Raw genomic sequence first — 22,341 nt, forward strand, 5'->3', positions numbered from 1 at the left:
TCACGTGCAGAGCAATCAGACCCCCCTCCTGACACCTCACTGTCACTGTCACTGTACAATCTCTATAGAGAGCCAGGAGTGGGTTGGGACAGCTCTCAGCTCTGCTACATGACTAAATCTAAAAATTCTGATTTGTGTCAGAACGGCTGCACCCAGTAATCTAAGTGACACATCGTTGGATTCAGGATCTACATTATAGCCTACATCTAGAGCGCCCTACATCATGCTGCTCTCAGATGAGGTAGCAAAAACCTGCTGACAGATTTCTTTTTAAGTATGGGTCTGAAATACACTGGCCAATGGGGCTATTACAAGATTTCTAATAAAAAAAAAAATTAAATGTATACATACAAAATATTAAGTGTAACAAACACTGATATAAATATAGGTGGCATGGTGGCTCAGTGGTTAGCACTGCAGTCTTGCAGCGCTGGGGTCCTGGGTTCAAATCCTACAAACATCTGCAAGGAGTTTGTATGTTCTCCCCGTGTTTGCGTGGGTTTCCTTTTGGGTTCTCCGGTTTCCTCCCACACTCCAAAAACATACTGATAGGGAAACTAGATGGTGAGCCCCAATGAGGACAGTGTTGCCAATGTATGTAAAGCGCTGTGGAATTAACATGGCTATATAAATGAATAGATATTATTTATGTATTTTATTATATTATTTATATTATATTGTATTACAATAAAATATGATACAATATAGTATAATATAAATTATAATATAAAAATATAATTCAATAAAATATTATACAATATAATATAAATTATATTATATATTATATTTTATATTATATTGTATTATATTTTATATTGGATTATATTTTATATTATATTGGATTATGTTATATTTTATTCTAATTTATATTATATTATATTTTTATTTTAGAAAATTTATTATTTTTTTTTTTTACTTTTATGAGCTTAGTTCTTCTAATGTTCAGCCTGTATACTGTTTCTTTCCTGTAACCTCTTGTTTCTGCTCTTCTGTTAGGTTCAGGACTCTTTGCAGGCCATGGGCAGCAGCGCAGACAGCTATGACAGTGAGACTACTGTAACCTCTATAGGAGAGGACCTAAGGACTCCACTAGCACTTGATCAGATGGGATCCATTGACCTGGACGATGAGTTCCTGACACCTGTTGGCTTGGAAAGAAATGCTTTCTTTTCCGAAAAAGAATTGGATACGTTTAATGCCAAGGTTGACTTGGTAAACAATCAAAAAGAGGAGCTGAAGTCTAGTGAAGACCTGAACTCTTCTACCGGGGACCCTCGTGACCCAAGTGAAGACTCTGACTTACAAACTGAATGTACGGCTGATAGTGAGCTGGAAGCAAACAGCGACTATGAATCCATTTCTTACACCACTCATCACATATCAGAAGCCTTGGACAGTTTTCCGGAATATGATGGGTTTCCCGGTTTGGGTAGTTCAGATTCTCGGTCCCTGGATCGTGTCAATGTGGCATTACAACGGGCACAAAAGAAAACGTATGGTTCAGAAATGGCAGAATCCAGAACTGGACGCAGCATGGTCACGGCAAAAGACCTGTTACATCGGAGGCTGAAGTTTTCTAACTCCGGGTACCCGCTGCGAAGGACTCAGTCCCTGCCCTCCCCACTGCTGAGTCCTGTAAGAGTAGTCTCCAAAGTAAACATAGTCTTAAATTCTGGGAAGGCGACGGTGTGCAGCCCCCCATCATTTTCTTACAAATATACACCCGAGGAAGACGAACTGTCCGAACAAAATGAGGAACTTAACACTACAAGTAAATCTAGAGTCTTTGCATCTCCAGTTTCTGATGCAAGAGATGCCCAAAAAAGTCTCACGGGACGGATGGCTGAGGATCAGATCCACAGACCGCAGTCATGTAACACCCACGCCCCGCCATCCCACCGGTCACAGTCGTCCTGCTCACTCCATTCCCTACAGTCTGAATGGCATGAACGGCCGCTGTGTGAACACTCCAGAGCCTGGAGCACGCACAGTGTCCCAAACTTCTCTGGTGCGTCCTGCGGCTCCCTCGTGTCCCCATTCTCCTGTCCAGTTAATCACAGATTTACCTATGGCTCTCTTCACCGATCTTGTTCCGGATGCTCTTTACCTTTAAGTTCTCCACCGTCCACTACTGAAATGCAACTTCGCCGAGTGCTACATGATATACGAAGTTCCCTGCAAAATCTCTCTCAGGTAAGGGGACGTAGAGCCATTGCAAGCATTGCTGTAGTGCACTCCATGGTAGTGAGGCTTATTTAAGACTTGTGTAGCCTTGAGTCCATTGCTTGTATTACTGGTGACAGGATAGTTTCCAGCTTGTTTCCTGCTCTAAAAGGGGAAACATAAACTGCAAACCTCTATTCTTGCCTTCCATGTAGAGGATATTTTTGGAAATTTCACATTAAATAAACAGCCTTTCTTTTTCGCTCCTAATTGGGAGACCCAGACAGTGGGTGTATAGCTACTGCCTCTGGAGGCCGCACAAAGAACTACACTTAAAAGTGTAAGGCCCCTCCCCTTCTGGCTATACACCCTCCCGTAGGAGTACGGATTCCTCAGTTTTAGCTTTGTGCGCAGGAGGTCAGACACGCACGCATAGCTCCATTGTTTTTAGTCAGCAGCAGCTGCTGACTATGTCGGATGGAAGAAAAGAGGGCCCATACAGGGCTCCCAGCATGCTCCCTTCTCACCCCACTGTATGTCGGAGGTGTTTGTAAGGTTGAGGTACCCATTGCGGGTACGGCGGCAGGAGCCCACATGCTGATTCCTTCCCCATCCCTTTTTACAGGGCTCTGGGTGAAGTGGGATTTACTGGTCTCCAGGCACTGAGACCGTGCTCCATCTACAGCCCCTGGGGAAGATGCTGGATGGAGCGGAGTACATCAGGGACATGGCCCTGCTTCCTCAAGGTACTCTGTGTCCCCGTGCATTTGGCGCTCACACCGCAGCATGCTGGGTGTTGTAGTGCGCCGGGGGACATCAGCGCTACGGCGCTTGTGCCATGGCCTCATTCAGCTTTGCTGAAGCAGGCACACTTCTGGGAATCGGTCGCGCCGGCCGCTGGGACTGCGGCGCGGCTGGCACTTGTGGTGCGCCGGGGACTTCAGCGCGGCCCGCGCTTTTACGGCGGCCGCGCTGATAACTCGAGTCCCCGGCTTTTGCGGCCTGCTTCCGTTCGTTCCCGCCCCCAGACCTGCCAGTCAGGAGAGGGGCGGGACGCTGGCCACTTCTGGGAATCGGTCGCGCCGGCCGCTGGGACTGCGGCGCGGCTGGCACTTGTGGTGCGCCGGGGACTTCAGCGCGGCCCGCGCTTTTACGGCGGCCGCGCTGATAACTCGAGTCCCCGGCTTTTGCGGCCTGCTTCCGTTCGTTCCCGCCCCCAGACCTGCCAGTCAGAGGGGCGGGACGCTGGCCAGTGCATCAGCGCCGAGGGCTGGAGTCGTTTTTACATACTCCAGCCCTCACAATCGGCACAGAGGGGACACTGTTTCCCGCACTTTTGTTTGGAAACTCCCACGGACCGCCCCTCTCCACAGACGCCGGCAGCCATTCCTGCTGACACGCTGAGCTGCAGAGGGGAGCCGGGGAGACCCAGACAAGGAATTCTGCGCCTCTTACCCGCTATTCAGCGGGCGGTAAGCAGCCCTCAGGGCTCACCCCCTCTTGTGCCAGTAGTATTCTTAGTATTTTGTTTCTACAAATACTTGGTATTACATAGCGCTGGTCGCCCTTTGGCTATAGACTCTCTCACATTGCAGAGAGCCAGCAGCATGTCGTCCGTAAAACGCAAGGGTGCCAAGGCACAGACATTATATGCTTCCTGCACCGCATGTGGGACTTTTCTACCGGCAGGCTCCACGGACCCCCATTGTGTGCAGTGCTCGGCCCCTGCGGCGCTTGCACAGTCGGGACCTCTGCTGGACGTGACCCAGGGTGTACCACCTGTGAATGCTGTCCAGGTGACAGGAACTGAGTTTGCAGCTTTTGCTGACAGAATGTCTCTCACTATGTCACAAATTCTTGACACATTGCGAGCTAGGCCTGTACTTCAGGCCACGGACACTGCGCAATCATTGCCCCCTGGTCCCCCTCAGCTGAATTACCTCCAAGCTCCGGGACGGGCATATACACCTCAGGGTGAAGACTCTGACTCGGACGATGGCCCCGGGCAGCCTAAGCGGGCTCGCTATGACGGGCCTTCACATTCATCTCAATGGTCAGGATCCCAGCGAGATGAATCTATGGGTGATGAGGCGGACGTAACTGATCAGGATTCTGATCCTGGGACCGCTCTCAATCTAGATACACCAGATGGTGACGCCATAGTTAATGATCTTATATTTAACATCAATAAGATGTTAAATATTTCCCCACCAGCTCCTCTTGTAGAGGAGTCAGCTTCGCAGCACGAGAGAATCCATTTCAGATACCCTAAGCGTACATTAAGCACTTTTCTGGACCACGCTGACTTTAGAGACGCAATCCAGAAACCCCACGCTTATCCTGAAAGGCGTTTTCCTAAACGGCTTAAAGATACACGCTACCCTTTTCCCCCTGAGGTGGTCAAGGGTTGGACCCAGTGTCCAAAAGTGGATCCTCCAATTTCCAGGCTTGCAGCTAGATCCTTGGTTGCAGTTGAAGATGGAGCGGCACTTAAAGATGCCACTGACAGGCAGATGGAGCTCTGGCTGAAATCCATCTATGAAGCGATTGGAGCGTCATTAGCGCCTTCTTTTGCGGCCGTATGGGCACTCCAAGCTATCTCAGCCGGGCTTGCGCGAGTCGACTCAGTCACACGTGCATTTGCCCCGCAGGTAGCACCATTGACCTCGCAAATGGCGGCATTCGCGTCGTACGCGATTAATGCTGTTCTTGACGCTACAAGCCGCACGGCAGTGGCGTCAGCCAACTCCGTTGTTTTGCGTAGGGCCCTGTGGTTGAGACATTGGAAAGCAGATTCTCATTCCAAGAAGTGCTTAACCAATTTGCCTTTTTCTCGTGACCGATTGTTTGGTGAGCGTTTGGATGAAATCATCAAACACTCCAAGGGTAAGGACTCATCCTTACCGCAACACAGACAAAACAAACCCCAACAGAGGAAGGGTCAGTCTGGTTATCGGTCCTTTCGAGGACCGGGCAGGTCCCAATTCGCCTCGTCAAAAAAGGCTCAAAAAGACCAGAGACGCTCAGATTCTTGGAGGTCTCAGTCACGCCCAAAAAGGACAGCCGGAGGAACCGTTGCCAAGACGGCGTCCTCCTGACTTGCGGTCTCCGATTCCCACACCCGCGGTCGGTGGGAGGCTTTCCCACTTTGGCGACATTTGGCTGTCACGCGTCAAAGACCGTTGGGTGAGGGATATTCTGTCTCACGGGTACAGGATAGAGTTCAGTTCTCGTCCGCCAACTCGTTTCTTCAGAACTTCTCCACCACCAGACCGAGCCGATGCTCTGTTGCAGGCGGTGGCCGCTCTAAAGGCGGAAGGAGTGGTGACCTCCGTCCCTCTTCAGGAACAAGGTCACGGTTTTTACTCCAATCTGTTTGTGGTCCCAAAAAAGGACGGATCGTATCGACCCGTCCTGGATCTAAAGTTGCTCAACAGACACGTAAAAGTCAGGAGGTTCCGGATGGAATCCCTACGCTCCGTCATAGCCTCAATGTCTCAAGGAGATTTTCTAGCATCAATAGATATCAAAGATGCGTATCTCCACGTGCCGATTGCACCAGAGCATCAGCGTTTCCTACGCTTCGTCATACACGACGAACACCTACAGTTCGTAGCGTTACCTTTCGGTCTGGCAACAGCCCCCCGGGTCTTCACCAAAGTCATGGCAGCAGTAGTAGCTGTTCTGCACTCGCAGGGTCACTCGGTCATCCCGTATCTAGACGACCTGCTTATAAAGGCACCCTCTCAAGAGGCATGCCAACACAGTCTGAAGGTGGCACTAGACACTCTCCAGAGTTTCGGGTGGATTATCAACTTTCCAAAGTCTCATCTAACCCCGACCCAATCTCTGACTTATCTTGGCATGGAGTTTCATACTCTCTCAGCGATAGTGAGGCTTCCACTGGACAAGCAGTGCTCGCTACGGACTGGAGTGCAATCTCTCCTTCAGAGCCAGTCGCACTCACTGAGGCGCCTCATGCATTTCCTAGGAAAGATGGTAGCAGCAATGGAGGCAGTCCCGTTCGCGCAGTTTCATCTGCGCCCTCTACAATGGGACATTCTACGCCAATGGGATGGGAAATCGACGTCCCTCGACAGGACTGTCTCCCTCTCTCAGACTGCCAAGGACTCTCTGCGTTGGTGGCTTCTCCCCACCTCATTGTCACAGGGAAAGTCGTTCCTTCCCCCGTCCTGGGCAGTGGTCACGACGGATGCGAGCCTATCAGGGTGGGGAGCGGTGTTTCTCCACAACAGGGCTCAGGGGACGTGGACTCAGGAAGAGTCCACCCTGCAGATCAATGTTCTGGAAATCAGAGCAATCTATCTTGCCCTGCGAGCCTTCCAACAATGGCTGGAAGGCAAGCAGATTCGGATTCAGTCGGACAATTCCACGGCGGTGGCGTACATCAACCACCAAGGGGGAATTCGCAGTCGACAAGCTTTTCAAGAAGTCCAGCGGATTTTGACGTGGGTGGAAAGCAGAGCGTCCACCATATCCGCAGTTCACATCCCAGGCGTGGAAAACTGGGAAGCAGACTTTCTCAGTCGCCAGGGCATGGACGCAGGAGAATGGTCCCTTCACCCGGACGTGTTTCAGCAGATCTGTTGCCGCTGGGGGACGCCGGACGTCGATCTGATGGCGTCACGGCACAACAACAAGGTCCCAGTTTTCATGGCACGGTCTCACGATCACCGAGCGCTGGCGGCAGACGCCTTGGTTCAGGATTGGTCGCAATTCCGACTCCCCTATGTGTTCCCACCTCTAGCATTGTTACCCAGAGTTCTCCGGAAAATCAAGTCCGACTGCCATCGAGCCATACTCGTCGCTCCAGATTGGCCAAGAAGGTCGTGGTACCCGGATCTGTGGCATCTCACGGTAGGCCAACCGTGGACACTACCAAACCGTCCAGATTTGCTGTCTCAAGGGCCGTTTTTCCATCTGAATTCTGCGGCCCTGAACCTGACTGTGTGGCCATTGAGTCCTGGATCCTAGCGGCCTCAGGTTTATCTCATGAAGTTGTTGCCACAATGAGACAGGCTAGAAAACCATCCTCAGCTAAGATCTATCACAGGACGTGGAAGATATTCTTAGCGTGGTGCTTGGCTCAAGGGTTTTCTCCCTGGCCATTTGCATTGCCAATTTTTCTTTCCTTCCTGCAGTCTGGGTTGGAAAAAGGTTTGTCGCTTAGCTCGCTTAAGGGTCAAGTCTCCGCGCTATCCGTATTCTTTCAGAAGCGCTTGGCACGGCTTTCTAAAGTACGCACGTTTCTCCAAGGAGTTTGTCATATCGTTCCTCCTTACAGACGGCCATTGGAACCCTGGGATCTGAACAAGGTTCTCATTGCTCTCCAGAAGCCGCCTTTCGAGCCTTTGAAAGAGGTTCCCCTTTCTCGGCTTTCACAAAAGGTAGTTTTTCTTGTGGCGGTCACGTCTCTTCGAAGAGTGTCCGAGCTAGCGGCGTTATCTTGCAAATCTCCCTTCCTGGTGTTTCACCAAGACAAGGTAGTACTGCGTCCAATTCCAGAGTTTTCTCCCAAGGTGGTTTCTTCCTTTCATCTCAATCAGGATATCACTTTGCCATCTTTGTGTCCGCATCCAGTTCACCAATTTGAAAAGGGTTTACATCTGTTGGACCTGGTGAGAGCACTCAGGATTTACATTTCTCGCACGGCGTCTCTACGCCGTTCTGATGCGCTCTTTGTCCTAGTCGCTGGTCAGCATAAGGGATCGCAAGCTTCCAAATCCACCCTGGCGCGGTGGATCAAGGAACCAATTCTTCACACATACCGTTCTGCTGGGCTTCCGATCCCATCTGGACTGAAGGCCCATTCTACCAGAGCCGTGGGTGCGTCCTGGGCATTGCGGCATCAGGCTACGGCTCAGCAAGTGTGCCAGGCGGCTACCTGGTCGAGTCTGCACACGTTTACCAAACACTATCAAGTGCATACCTACGCTTCGGCAGATGCCAGCCTAGGTAGACAGGTCCTTCAGGCGGCGGTGGCCCACCTGTAGGAAGAGGCTGTCTGACAGCCCGTTCATGTGGTATCTTTTTACCCACCCAGGGACTGCTTTTGGACGTCCCACTGTCTGGGTCTCCCAATTAGGAGCGAAAAAGAAGGGAATTTTGTTTACTTACCGTAAATTCCTTTTCTTCTAGCTCCAATTGGGAGACCCAGCACCCGCCCTATTTGTTCTTAGGGTTTCGTTTTTCGGGTGCACATGTTGTTCATGTTGTTTCTTAAGTTCTCCGATCTTGTTATCGGATTGAATTTGTTTTTGAAACTGTTATTGGCTTTCCTCCTTCTTGCTTTGGTACTAAAACTGAGGAATCCGTACTCCTACGGGAGGGTGTATAGCCAGAAGGGGAGGGGCCTTACACTTTTAAGTGTAGTTCTTTGTGCGGCCTCCAGAGGCAGTAGCTATACACCCACTGTCTGGGTCTCCCAATTGGAGCTAGAAGAAAAGGAATTTACGGTAAGTAAACAAAATTCCCTTCTTCTAATTGTAGACCATGATAATGGAAACCACACATGCCGCTAAAAGGTGAACACCCCAAAAGTCTCATAATTCATGACTTTCATGTTTAGTGTATTGTAACCCAAAAATGCACTAAATATATAAGGAAGCTGCTGAGATGTACTAGAAAGGCTAATGTGTGTATTAGAGACCTTTTTGGTATCCTTTCCTAAAGCCTTCAGTTATGGTAATTATGCAGACTAGTTTACATTATCTGTGCGTCCTGTGTCTGCGAATTTACCCATCAGAGGCCACGAGTTACTTTGGCCCCTGGCTGGTAGGCATTAGCATAATTTTATTTAAAGGGGTGGTCCACTTCTCAGACAGCCTCTCCTCAATCAGTATGTTATCCTCCAGCACCTATACTCTCCTTCGGTGCTGTTCCAGCAGTGTCTGCTCTAGCTCTCCCAGGGCTTGCATGACATTGTCATATTACACGATGCCTGCGGCCACTTCACTGTCTCCCTCCTAACAAATCGGACATCTGGAGGAAGTGAGCGCATCTTCAGCTTGTTTCCTCTAGAAGTTATTCCCGCCTGAAGCAGGGGCACAGTGAAGTGGCTACAGGCTTTGCATAACATGACCATGTCATGCAAGCCCTGGGAGAGAGTGCCGACACTACTGGAACATCAATGCAGGAGGGTACAATTTTAAGGGGTTGTCAGCTTCTCGCAAAACACATAATCAGTAGAAGGCGCCTTTTTTTTTTTTTTTTTTTCTTTCCCCTAATATTGGAGGACTAATATGAGTGGGGCCAAAGCATCAGACTCTGGCCATTGTTGGACTTAAACATCATGAGCTAATTTTGCTGGCAGTAGGTGTAAACACTGTGCAATTAATATATATATATTTTTTTTTTTCAGCATCCTGTGATGCGTGGACATGACTTGACTGCAGGCAGTTATAGCCAGAAATCCTCTATCCTCTCTCTGTATGAAGTGAGTACTTTCTTTCTCCATTTTGATCCTTTGTGTATATGGATTGTTTCTTTAAATTACGGTATATAATTGTACGTTGTCCTTCAGAACACATTCCAGGAGCTGCAGATCATGAGAAGAAGCTTAAATTTATTCCGGAGCCAAATGATGGATTTGGAACTAAACATGTTACGCCAGCAGACGATGGTTTATCAGCATCTAACCGAGGAGGAGAGGTGATTGTTTTATAAGGTTGTGTCTGATAACGGCTGTATATCGGGGCTTGCTGCTGTATATTTGATTTCCACTCTTCGTAGTAGAATTACTTAAAGTGAGCCTGTCAGGTGTAATATGCACCCGGGACAACGAGCAGTTCTGGGTGTATATGACTATTCCCTGCCTAACGGTAACTGTATACACTAGCATAGATAAAGAGATCTATAGGAAAAGTATTTCTAAAGATATTTTACCATATGCTAAGCAAGTGCAGTAGTCCCCTGGGCGTTAGTTCCCCGGCCAGTCACCCCTCATTAGCATGTTAGTACACCCCTGTGGGTTTGCTGACATGCTAATGACTACACAGCTCCACAGGATGATCTCACTCACCTCTCCGCCGCCATCGCTGGATTTCGGCTCCATGCACAGGACTCCGGAGTTTGGGTCATGGGCACTATGATGCCGGGTGTACGTGTCCTGGCTTCAAACTGAAGTAGTACGCATGACCCAAACTCCGGGGTCATGTGCACTGAGCCGAAATCCAGCAATGGCGGTGGAGAGGTGAGTGAGATCATCCTGTGACACTGTATATGCATTAGCATGTTAGCATACCCTGTGGGTGTACTAACATGCTAATGAGGGGCGAATAACGCACAGGGGACTAGTGTCCTCGCTCATTAGCATACAATAAAAAAATCTTTAGAAATACTTTTTCTAAAGAGCACTTTATCTATGCTAGTGTATACAGGGACGGTTATAGTTATCACTGCATATTGCACCTGACAGATTCCCTTTAACCTATGTTTTGGTGGAACTAATTTGACATGGATAGATGGCCAACAGGGGGAAAAATCTGCATGATATGAGACTGAGTTGCAGTATGTCTTCTCTGTAATTTAGCGTGTAATACCCCATACAAGACCAAATTTATGTAGATCCATAATATGGCCTTGTGCAGGAACTAATAGCGTATACTCTAAAAACTATTTTGGGACTGTTAAGCTTCCAAAACAATAATATAGTCTTAATCGCTTGACTTTTATTCATATACTGGCGAAGTCCTTGTTAAAGGGAACCGGTCATCAGAAATTTCTTTATCGTTCCTATGGGAGACCCAGACCATGGGTGTATAGCTACTGCCCCCGGAGGACACACAGTTACTACACTCAAAACGTGTAGCTCCTCCCTCCCAGTATATACACCCCCTGCTAGCCAGTCCTAGCCAGTTTCATGCTTTGTGTCAGGAGGATCACACACACACATGCATCCTTTTTTGATTTTCATTTTTTCTAAAGATTTGGAAGAAAAGCGGGTCCACTGGACCCCCGGCATGTCCCTTCACACTCCCCTGGCGGCAGTGCTGTTAAGGTTGATTCAGGGCAAGAGCCCTTCATGCCGCGCTCCTTCACCATCCCATGCTGGGGCCTCTGGCTTGAAGTGGGAGCCAACACGGTTCTCGCTGCTTTGCAGGAGACCGGCCTCCGTCCGCAGCCCTTTGACAGGACCCTGCTGGACGGAGCACTGGACCCCCACCCCACCCAGGGACTGGACCCTGCGTCTCAAAGCTAAGTATAGAGACGTTATTCAGAGGGTCCTTCTGCAATGTGGGGCACTTTATTAGGGGGACAGTGTTTGACTTTCATAATGCTGCTTTTACTGTGTTTCCGGCCGGTTCCACGGTTTTTTTCTGTGTACCACGCCGATGATGCCTGATTTTCGGCCGCATGTTTAACTCTAGGCCCCGGCTTCAGCCGCGGCCTAGTTTCGTCTCGTTCCCCTGCATGTCAGTCATGCAGGGGGACGCTGCAGCGCCGCCCAACCGCCGCTCTGCACAGGGGCGGACACTCCTTGTTGGGGAGATGATTCCCTCCCCTGTACATTTCTTAGCCCTCCGATTCCCGCTCCTGGGTTAACCCCCGCCCTCCCCCCTCACTCTAGCGCCATTTTCTCAGCGTTCTTAGTACGCTGATCGGCGCTGGCTGCAGGGAGTGAATATCTGGCTGGGGGTCCAGGCTTGGAACCTGGGGGGGCACTCACAATAGCGGCCTGACAAGTCACAACCTCTGGTTGTGCACTTTTATACACTAGCAGGGCATTGTGAAGGAGTTAATTCTTTATTATAGAATCTCCTCCTCAGCAGCATGTCTCACTAGGAGCAAAGCTCCAAGGCTGTACACTACATGTTCTGCATGTAGGCTCATATGGCCTGAACCGGCACAGACCCATACTGTAATGGTTCTTAGGTGGTGGTGCCTCAGCCTGGAGTCTCCCCAGGCTGAACCCCTGTCTTGTGTTTTCTAGACAGAGCCCCCCACCTCTGCAGCAGGTCTCACAGAGCGAGGCTGCAGGCTGTTTTTTATTATCCACTGCTGGTAGTCTCGTACGGCTGTACCGTGCTCATAACCGCTGTGGCCCCTCAGCTTGGAGGCTCATGCATGGTCCCTCCAGCTGCTCCGGGTTCGGTGGCTGACCCCTGGGGGAATCTCTTTTTCCAGGGGTCGGCTGTCCCGGCATCCGCTGAGCATGCAACCCCCTTCTCAGGGCGTTTTCTGCTTGCTCAGCAAAGCTCACAGACCCCGTCCTCCTGACAGGGAGACGCAGGGTCCCCTGTCTCCCCGTTCCGCAGCTCCGATACGAGCTGACTCACTGGACGAGGAGGATGTCTCTATCAAGGGCTCGGACGCTGCTTTACGTACTTTGATCCGTCCGTAGATGACGGGGATGCGAATGATTAGATTGCGTCCATTATACTTGTATTGGACCTCCATCCGCCTGTATCAGGGGAGTATTCCCCGCTGGCAAAAAGGCATCAGTATACCTTTAACAAGACGAGGAGTGTGTTCCTTAACCACTCCAGTTTTCAGCCCGCTGCGTCCAAGCCCGCAGCCTGTCCTGCAGGCCCCACAGCGGGGTTCCGCTGCCTGTCTCCCCCTCCCATCAGAGGTGGTCAAGGAGTGTACTCATTCGCCAAGCGTGGCCACTCCGGTGTCCAGACTTTCAGCCCGGATAGTTGTATCAGTGGCTGACGGCACCTCTATAAGGATCCCACGGTACATTAATTTTGTACTGGACCTCAATCCGCCGGAGTTACCTTATCTAGGTGAACACAACGTGTGTTCCTTAACCACTCCAGTTTTCAGGCCCCTGTGACCAGCCCAGGGTCCGCTCTGACAGTCGCTTCCCATGAAGCGCGATTCTGAGGACTGGGTTTCCCCCGTCCACCAATGGTGGTCAAGAGGTGGGCTCATTCACCTCAGGTGGCTCAGCCCGGACCGTTATGTCAGTGGCTGATGGCTCCTCAGAGGAGATGCATTCCCTCACAGGGACTCTATGCCCAAGACGGTTGCCTGAACTTCCAGACTTCAGTCTTTCCATCCTCTGCCAAGTCTGCCATGCTGGACACCGCACAGCGGTGGTTTTGGCTACTTTCCTCGCTTTCCGCAGGTGTGGCTTCGGCAATGGAAGGCAGATGCCTCTATAGAGGTTCCTTGCTGGGCTTCCCTTTGGTGGGACCAGTCTCTTCGGAACCAACTAGATGAAATTTAGGAAGCTCTCGGCGACGAGAGTTCTTCCTTGCCACAAACCTAAACCAGGGCAGGAATCAGTTGAGGTTTCGGTGGTTTCCGTTCCTCCTTCTGATCGTCCTCTAGCTCGGCCTTAGTTCATAGAACCAAATGGCTTGAAGCTGCGTCTTCAGAAGACCGCAGGAGATGCTACCACGGAGTCAGCTTCCTCCGAGCTATCTGGCCACGCCAACCACCTCCTTGGTCGGTGGCAGGCTCTCTCCACCTGGCGACGTATGGTTCTAACACGTCTCCGTTCAGTGGGGGCGAGTTTATATCTCCCATGGCTACAGGATGGATTTCTGTCCACCCGCCAAACAGATTTTTTCTGTCAACTCCTCCCGGCTCCAAGGCCGCCGCCTTCTCACAGGCCGTGGCATTTCTTGCAGGCCAACGGAGTAATTGTTCCGGTTCCCGACTGGGAACGGTTCTGAGATTTTTGCTTAAATCTATTTCTAGTCCCCGAAGAGGGCGGTGCCTTCCGACCTGGATCTTTTAGCTTTTCAAGCATGGTCAGGTGTGGCGTTTTCACATGGAGTCTCGGTCTTGTTCCGTGTGTTTTTCACCGGATCAATCAAGAACCCAAGGAGATTCCCTAGTAGCCATCGGCATCAGAGATGCTTTTCTGCAGGGGTCAATCGCAGGTTCACACCAGCGTTGACTACGTTTTGCCATCAGAGTGGTCCAATTCGTGGCTCTTCCCTTGCGGTTAGCCACGGCCCATCGAGTATTCTCATGGGGCTGCTGTGATTAGGGTCCTGCACCCCTAAGGATTGGCAGTGATCGTTTGCCCTGGACGGCCTTCTTCTCAGGGTTTCATCCAGTGCAGACTCTTAGCAGAGTACTCGCTTACTCTCACCACTCTAATCTATTCGGGTGGCTTGTCATTCTGTCCAGGCCCACTCTGACTTCGCATCAGAGGTCTTCAGGGACGCAATTCGAGACTGTCGGCACTTGTGAAGCTGCTCTTAGTCGATCAGTAGTCCCTCCGCTGGCGGTCGACGTCGTTCTATCAGACACCAAATAAGGTGCTGGTCAGACGGTGGCGTCAATGGAAGCGATTCCTTGCCCAGTTTCTCCTGCGTCCTCTGAGACTGGAGGGTTTCCGCTGTTCACGCGACCTCCCTCCTTCTCGGAGTGGTGGCTTCGCCACTGACCAGGGGCTCGTTGCAGTGGTGGTATCGGCCACTCTGTCTCAGGGATGCTCCTTCCTGGCCCCGTCCCGGGTGATTCTCACCAGGGTGCTGGTCTTTCCGCCTTGGGAGCAGTATATCTCCACTGTGGAGCGCAGGGCGCTTGGACTCTGTCCGAATCAGCCCTCTGGTTCAATGTGCTGGAAATCAGAGCTGTATTTCTAGCTCTCTAAGCCTTCACCATCTGTTGGCGGCTAGGCACATTCGAGTCCAGTCGGACAACGTGACAGCGTTTTCCTACATCAACTTCCAGGGCGGGACACTCAGCCGCCTGGCAATCTTGGCGGCTCATCATTCTTCAGTGGACAAGGGACTCCTAGTCCACCATATCCGCAGCCAGGGCCGTATTTACCATTAGGCACCCGTGGTCCGGTGCCTAGGGCGGCAGATTGTGAGGGGCGGCACCTTCTGGCAGCAAAAAAAAAAAAAAAAAAAAAAATTTTTTTTTTTTTTTTTACATTTTTTTTTTTTGTGGCCGCCGAGCACAGGAAGCTGATTGACCCCGGAACTGCCGGCGCCTGCACTTCCGGGGTCACAGGCGCGCGCCAATCAGCTCCTTCCTCTGTGCTGCGTCCACTGCTGTGTGGATGTCACATGCAGAGCTCACAGCAGGACGCCGCGGAGGACGTGATGGAAGCCGGTGTCAGAAGAGGATACTCACGTGAGCCAGGAAGATGGCGGCGGGCACTGGAGCAGGTAAGTGGATTCATAAGGAGCGTGGGAGTGTCTCTAATGCAGACCGGAGATCTGCGCATGCGGGGGGGGGGAGGCGGCAAAGGCAGATACTGGAGGGAGGCAGAGGCTGAGACTGGGGGGAGGCTGGAGGGAGGCAGAGGCAGAGACTGGGGGGAGGCTGGAGGGAGGCAGAGGCTGAGACTGGGGGGAGGCTGGAGAGAGGCAGAGGCTGAGACTGGGGGGAGGCTGGAGGGAGGCAGAGGAAGAGACTGGGGGGAGGCTGGAGGGAGGCAGAGACTGGGGGGAGGCTGGAGGGAGGCAGAGGCAGAGACTGGGGGGAGGCTGGAGGGAGGCAGAGGCAGAGACTGGGGGGAGGCTGGAGGGAGGCAGAGGCAGAGACTGGGGGGAGGCTGGAGGGAGGCAGAGGCTGAGACTGGGGGGAGGTTGGAGGGAGGCAGAGGCTGAGACTGGAGGGAGGCAGAGGCTGAGACTGTGGGGAGGCTGGAGGGAGGCAGAGACTGAGACTGGGGGAGGCTGGAGGGAGGCTGAGACTGGAGGGAGGCTGAGGCTGAGACTGGGGGGAGGCTGGAGGGAGGCAGAGGCAGAGACTGGGGGAGGCTGGAGGGAGGCAGAGGCAGAGACTGGGGGGAGGCTGGAGGGAGGCTGAGGCTGAGACTGGAGGGAGGCTGAGGCTGAGACTGGAGGGAGGCTGAGGCTGAGACTGGAGGGGGCTGAGGCTGAGACTTGAGGGAGGCTGAGGCTGAGACTGGAGGGAGGCTGAGGCGGAGACTGGGGCAGGCTGAGGCTGGGGGGAGGCAAAAGCTGAGACTGGGGAAGAGAGGCTGATGCTGAGGGAAGATAGAGGCTGATGCTGGGGGAGAGAGGCTGATGTTGGGGGAGTGGGAGAGAGGGGCTAATGCTAGAGACAGAGGACAAGGGATGAGGGATAGTGCAATGACAAAATCGATTGGGTGGGGGGAGTGTAAGGACTCAGAATAAGAGGGGGCAGCATTGGGAGCTCATTGTGAAGAAGGGGCAGCATGTGTGGGATCAGTATGGAGTGGAGCAATGTAGGGGAGTCAATATCAAGAGTGAGGTAGTGTGTGTGTGGGGGGTCTCAGCATAAGCGTTAGTGTGGTGGTCTTAGCATGAGTGGGGCAACATGAAGGTCTCATTATGGAAAAGAGGAAGGCAGCATTAGGAGCTCATGGAGAGGGACAGCATGCATGGGACATTGTGAGAAGGGGGCAGCATGCATGGGACACTGAGGAGGGGGCAGCATGCATGAGACATTGTGAGGAGGGGGCAGCATGCATGGGACATTGTGAGAAGGGGGCAGCATGCATGGGACACTGAGGAGGGGGCAGCATGCATGAGACATTGTGAGGAGGGAGCAGCATGCATGGGACATTGTGAGGAAGGAGCAGCATGCATGGGACATTGTGAGGAGGGAGCATCAAGCATGGGACATTGTGAGGCGGGAGCAGCATACATGAGACATTGTGAGGAGGGGGCAGCATTCATGGGACATTGTGAGGAGGGGGCAGCATTCATGGGACATTGTGAGGAGGGGGCAGCATGCATGGGACATTGTGAGGAGGGGGCAGCAAGCATGGGACATTGTGAGGAGGGAGCAGCATGCATGGGACATTGTGACGAGGGAGCAGCATGCATGGGACATTGTGAGGAGGGGGCAGCATGCATGGGACATTGTGAGGAGGGAGCAGCATGCATGGGACATTGTGAGGAGGGAGCAGCATGCATGGGACATTGTGAGGAAGGAGCAGCATGCATGGGACATTGTGAGGAGGGAGCATCAAGCATGAGACATTGTGCGGAGGGAGCAGCATGCATGGGACATTGTGAGGAGGGAGCAGCATGCATGGGACATTGTGAGGCGGGAGCAGCATACATGAGACATTGTGAGGAGGGGGCAGCATGCATGGGACATTGTGAGGAGGGGGCAGCATGCATGGGACATTGTGAGGAGGGGGCAGCATGCATGGGACATTGTGAGGAGGGGGCAGCATGCATGGGACATTGTGAGGAGGGGGCAGCATGCAAGGGACATTGTGAGGAGGGAGCAGCATGCATGGGACATTGTGAGGAGGGGGCAGCATTCATGGGACATTGTGAGGAGGGGGCAGCATTCATGGGACATTGTGAGGAGGGGGCAGCATTCATGGGACATTGTGAGGAGGGGGCAGCATTCATGGGACATTGTGAGGAGGGGGCAGCAAGCATGGGACATTGTGAGGAGGGGCAGCATGCATGGGACATTGTGACGAGGGAGCAGCATGCATGGGACATTGTCCTCACATCATGCTGCTCCCTCCTCACAATGTACAGATCATATTTCATAATCGAGGAAGGTGTGGTGCATATACAGTAGTTTATAAGGGAGGGCAGTGTGGTGTTTATTAGGGGCAGTGTCACAGTCACAGTATATAAGTGGGGACGGTGTGGTGGGAATATTTTATACTCATGCTATGTTTTGATGTGCCTGTGGTGATTCCCATGGGGGGGGGGGTTCGTTTCTTATTGATACTTTTTAAAGTGTGCTACAGAGTAGATCTGCCTTAAACAGATGTCGTGTGCGAAAACTCAGTTTTACGTTGTCACTAAGGGGCGCGACCACTTAAAGTGCCTAGGGCAGCATGAAGGCAAAATACAGCCCTGTCCGCAGCCCACATCCTAGATGTGAAAACTGCGAGGCAGACTATTTCAGCTGTCCAACCGTGGTCCACAATCCTCAGGTTTTGCGGTAGGCACACTGGTTCATGTTTTGATCCCAGCTTCGTCTCTACCTCTTGCCCAGAGTCCTGCGCAAGATCAGTTAAGGGGGCCGTCGGGTCATTCTCATTTTCCAGACTGACCCAGGCAGGCTTGGTACCCTGACCTGCTCCTTCTGTCCGTTGGGTTGCCATGGCATCTTCCGGACCGTTCAGACCTTTTCTCAAAAGGGTCCGTTTTTTCCGTCAGAATTCTGGACTCTCAGATTGACGGCGTAGCTCTTGAGTCCTGGATCTTGGCGACTTCTGGTATCCTTCCTGAAGTCATCTCCGCTATGACTCGAGCTTCAAAGTGTCCTTTGACCTTTTTAGCCTTGCCGACCCTCCTGTCTCTTTCACAGTCCGGTTTACAGCTAGGACTATCCCTCATTAAGGGACAGGTCTCGGCTCTGTCAGTATGTGCCAGCGGCGTATCGTCCGGCTGGCTCCGGTGCGCTCCCTTCAGGGCGCATCGCACATTATTCCGCCTTTCCTGCGGCCTATGGAGCCCTGGGACCTTAATCTGGTCCTCCCGGTTCCCGGAAACCCCCCTTTGCGCCTCTTAGGGAGGTTTCTTGGTTTCATCTTTTACAGAAAGTAGTCTTCTAGTGGCTATAATTTCCCGCCAGAGAGTTCTGGCTGTACTCTCTCGGAGTCACCCCCTTCTTGGCCTTTTGCATCAAGACAAGGTGGTCTCCGTCCGACTCCGGACTTTTTTCCCTGAGGTGGTTACTGCTTCCACCTTACCCGGGGCAATTTTCCTGCCTTCCTTTTGTCCGGCTCCTGTTCATCGCTTGAGAAAGCGTTGCATATCCTGGATCTGGTGCGGGCGCTCCGGATCTATGTGTCTTGCACCGCCGTTATTAGGCAGTGCACCTCTCTCTGGTGCTGACCACTAGTCAGCGTAGCGGTCTCTCGGCATCTAAGCCGACCCTGGTTCATTGGCTTAGGTCGGCCATTTCCGAGGCCCAACAAGTGTACTCAAGTGCCTTCCCCGCCGGGGATCAGAGCACATTTGATCAGACCTGTCGGTGCCTTTTGGGTTTTCAGGCTCCAGGCTACGGCTCAGTAGGTCTGTCAGACTGCAGCTCGAATAGTTTGCATACTTTTTTCGAAGCTCTATCCAAGGCATGCTTATGCTTTGGCAGACGCGGGCTTAGGCAGACGCATCTTTCAGGCGTCTGTCGCCCATTTGTGAAGTTAGGTTTTGCCTGCTTCTCAGTGGTCTGTTTATTCCCACCCATGGACTGCTTTGGAACGTCCCATGGTCTGGGTCTCCCATAGGAACGATAAAGAAAAAGAGAATTTTGTTTACTTACCGTAAATTCTTTTTCTTATAGTTCCGTCATGGGAGACCCAGCACCCTCCCTATTGCCTGTTGGCAGGTTTCTTGTTCCGGTGTCTTCACCGGCTGTTCTTGTTGTAGACAGAGGTTCCGGTTCTTCCGGTTTTTACTGTCTCTTCTTGTGGGTGGATGTCCTCCTTCAGCTTTTGCACTAAACTGGCTAGGACTGGCTAGCAGGGGGTGTATATACTGGGAGGGAGGAGCTACACGTTTTGAGTGTAGTAACTTTGTGTGTCCTCCGGGGGCAGTAGCTATACACCCATGGTCTGGGTCTCCCATGACGGAACTATAAGAAAAAGAATTTACGGTAAGTAAACAAAATTCTCTCTTTTGCACTAAACCTAAAAGTTTCCCCCTCTGCAGCTCCTGGGCTGCATTCTAGCAATGTTCCTGTTGTTTATGTGCCCCCTTTCTGACCAAAATAAAGACTTTATAAAGTGGTACCTTTTTGTATTCAGATCTTGATAATGGTACACGGGGGCGGGCTTTCTGGTGTCCGTTAGTCTGCCTCCTGTCGCTTTAGGCCGTCCCCCATCGCGCAATTTCAAAGAGGTGACGTGAGGTAAGCTGGCCAGCGCTTGCGCAGAATGGTGGTGGAGGCGGCGGTGAAAGCACGAGATGGGCGCCGCCCATAATCTCGCGCATGCGCAACACGTCACCAGCGGTCACACTGTGCACATTGCACAGTCTTGCGAGAGTGGCACGGCGCATGCGCGAGATTATGGGCGGCGCCCATCTCGTGCTTTCATTGCCGCCTCCACCACCATTCTGCGCAAGCGCTGGCCAGCTTACCTCACGTCACCTCTTTGAAATTGCGCGATGGGAGACGGCCTAAAGCGACAGGAGGGAGACTGACACCAGAAAGCCCGCCCCCGTGTACCATTATCAAGATCTGAATACAAAAAGGTACCCCTTTTTTTAAAGTCTTTATTTTGGTCAGAAAGGGGGCACATAAACAACAGGAACATTGCTAGAATGCAGCCCAGGAGCTGCAGAGGGGGAAACTTTTAGGTTTAGTGCAAAATTTCTGACAGGTTCCCTTTAATTCTTGCAAGGACCTGACTGACTTATGTATTAGATGGATGAATAAAAGGGTACATTTGTTTAAAACTGCTTTGTGTTGAAGGTATGAAGCCGATCAATTACAAAGTCTGAGGAACTCTGTGCGAGTAGAGCTGCAGGAATTGGAGCTACAGCTGGATGAGCGGCTCCTCACGCTCGAAGAGCAGCTCCGAAGTTTTCATGTATCTTCTCCTTTTCAGCGACAAGCAGCAATGGTGTGTTTTTGTTTTTGGTGTTTTTTTTTTTAACTTTTCTTCCAGTTTGAATAAATTATTGTAGAGATGAGCGGACCAGACACTTTGAATTTGCCTGTTCTCAGCAAATTGACTTTCCCAGAAGAATCTGCACAAAATTTTCTGCAAATGTAATGTCCTTTTTATTATGCTATTCCAAAGAGCTTATGGAAAATGTTTTTTCTCTAGCCCCTCCGCTCCCTAGTCACCCATCCAGTCCTCGTCACATGTCCTATCCCCCATAATCGGGGCTCCTGGTTCTGAGGTCCTGGTGGGTTCTACAAGAAGACATAACGTAATGATGTGCATCGTGACCTAGCACTCACATGTGCAGAACCGGAGCCTCATCGCAGCTGAAAATCCCAGCTCAGCGGTGTGGGGATCAGAAGATGTGACTAGGACCAGCCGGGTAACTGAGGAGTGGGAGGTGTCTGTCAGTTTAATTCCCTCAGTTTTGGTGAATGCAAATTTTTATAAAGATTTAGGTAGAATTAATTCTAACCTCTCTAATTTACTATAATTTAACTTTTTTTGTGTGAATTACGTTAGTCACAAATTTAAATTTGATTTTAATGTATGCTTTCTCTTTAGGGAATGTATGGCGGTAGAGGAAGCACAGATAGTCTGGTATTTTCCAATGCGCTGAATGTCATAGAACCAGTAAGAACATTTTTATTTTTACTACTTACTTATTTACTTAAGGGGACTTTATTACAACCCCCCCTCCCCCCCAAAAAAAATAACTAAGGCTACTTTCACACATCCGGTTTGAGCCCTGCGGCTCAATCCGGCTGTGAAAACTATGCAACGGATGCGGTGAAAACACCGCATCCTTTGCATAAGTTTTTACATGCGGCCGGTCCGGTTTTTTCTGGTTGCGGCATGCTACTGAGCATGCGCAGTGGAAAATACCGCATGCGGCGACCGGATGCGGTTTTTTCCGCATCGCGCCGCATCCGGCCTCCATAGGGATGCATTGAAAAATGCGCCGCAGCGGCCGGATGCGGCGCGATGCGGTGTTTTTTGCCGGAGCAAAAAACGTTGCAGGGAACGTTCGATCCGGCCGCCGCATCGGCTACATCTGCCGCATGCGGCAAAAACCGGACCGAACGCAAGCCCCTGCGGCACAATGCGGCACTAATGTAAGTCAATGCAAAAAAAAACGCAATCAGCGTTACAAAAGCCGGTTGCGGTTTTTCTGCAGAACGCCGTATTGTGCCGCAGAGCAAAAATCCGGATGTGTGAAAGTACCCTAATCCAGCATGTATGTGTGCGCATGCGACTGACGCTGCTTGAGCCTTGGCCTGCGGTGATGCCTGCGTCTGTGTACTCATTCCTGCCCGTGGACACCCTGTAAGTTTAGCGAGCGGTGTCTGCAGAAAGGCACAAGAGAGGAGGATGCACCCACACACTGTTGGCACCTGCAATAACACTGTGCCCATGCCTCTGGTAAGTGGACGCTGTCAATCAGAAGTCCCCAATATGCAAGATGAGGGGGTGTAACAGTGCACGGACCTTTTATACAATGCTAAGTGTGCACTGAAGCGCCCTTATTTGCTTTCAAAGTAACCTTTTTTTTTTCTCACACACTAAGCCCAATAATGGTCTCCATTATTAAAAATGCATTTTAAGGGGGTGGGGGGGGTGGGAGGGAGAAACCCAAAGCTCTTTTTAGAGTGTAGCCA

At 51.4% G+C, this 22,341-nt stretch overlaps 1 protein-coding gene across 2 annotated transcripts in view; it reads left to right on the forward strand.

Moving 5' to 3' along the window:
• The window catches only part of ITPRID2 (ITPR interacting domain containing 2), a 125,451-nt gene that overhangs the window by 82,970 nt on the left and 20,140 nt on the right, over positions 1-22,341 (forward strand). For both annotated transcript variants that reach the window (XM_075317411.1, XM_075317412.1), the window contains 5 exons: positions 997-2,193; positions 9,545-9,619; positions 9,707-9,834; positions 20,488-20,638; positions 21,248-21,316. In XM_075317411.1, coding sequence (XP_075173526.1) covers positions 997-2,193; positions 9,545-9,619; positions 9,707-9,834; positions 20,488-20,638; positions 21,248-21,316 — 1,620 coding nt within the window. The remainder of the gene's footprint in view (positions 1-996; positions 2,194-9,544; positions 9,620-9,706; positions 9,835-20,487; positions 20,639-21,247; positions 21,317-22,341) is intronic.

This window comes from Anomaloglossus baeobatrachus, chromosome 7 (assembly GCF_048569485.1).
Source record: "Anomaloglossus baeobatrachus isolate aAnoBae1 chromosome 7, aAnoBae1.hap1, whole genome shotgun sequence".
NCBI classification, from domain to species: Eukaryota; Metazoa; Chordata; class Amphibia; order Anura; family Aromobatidae; genus Anomaloglossus; species Anomaloglossus baeobatrachus.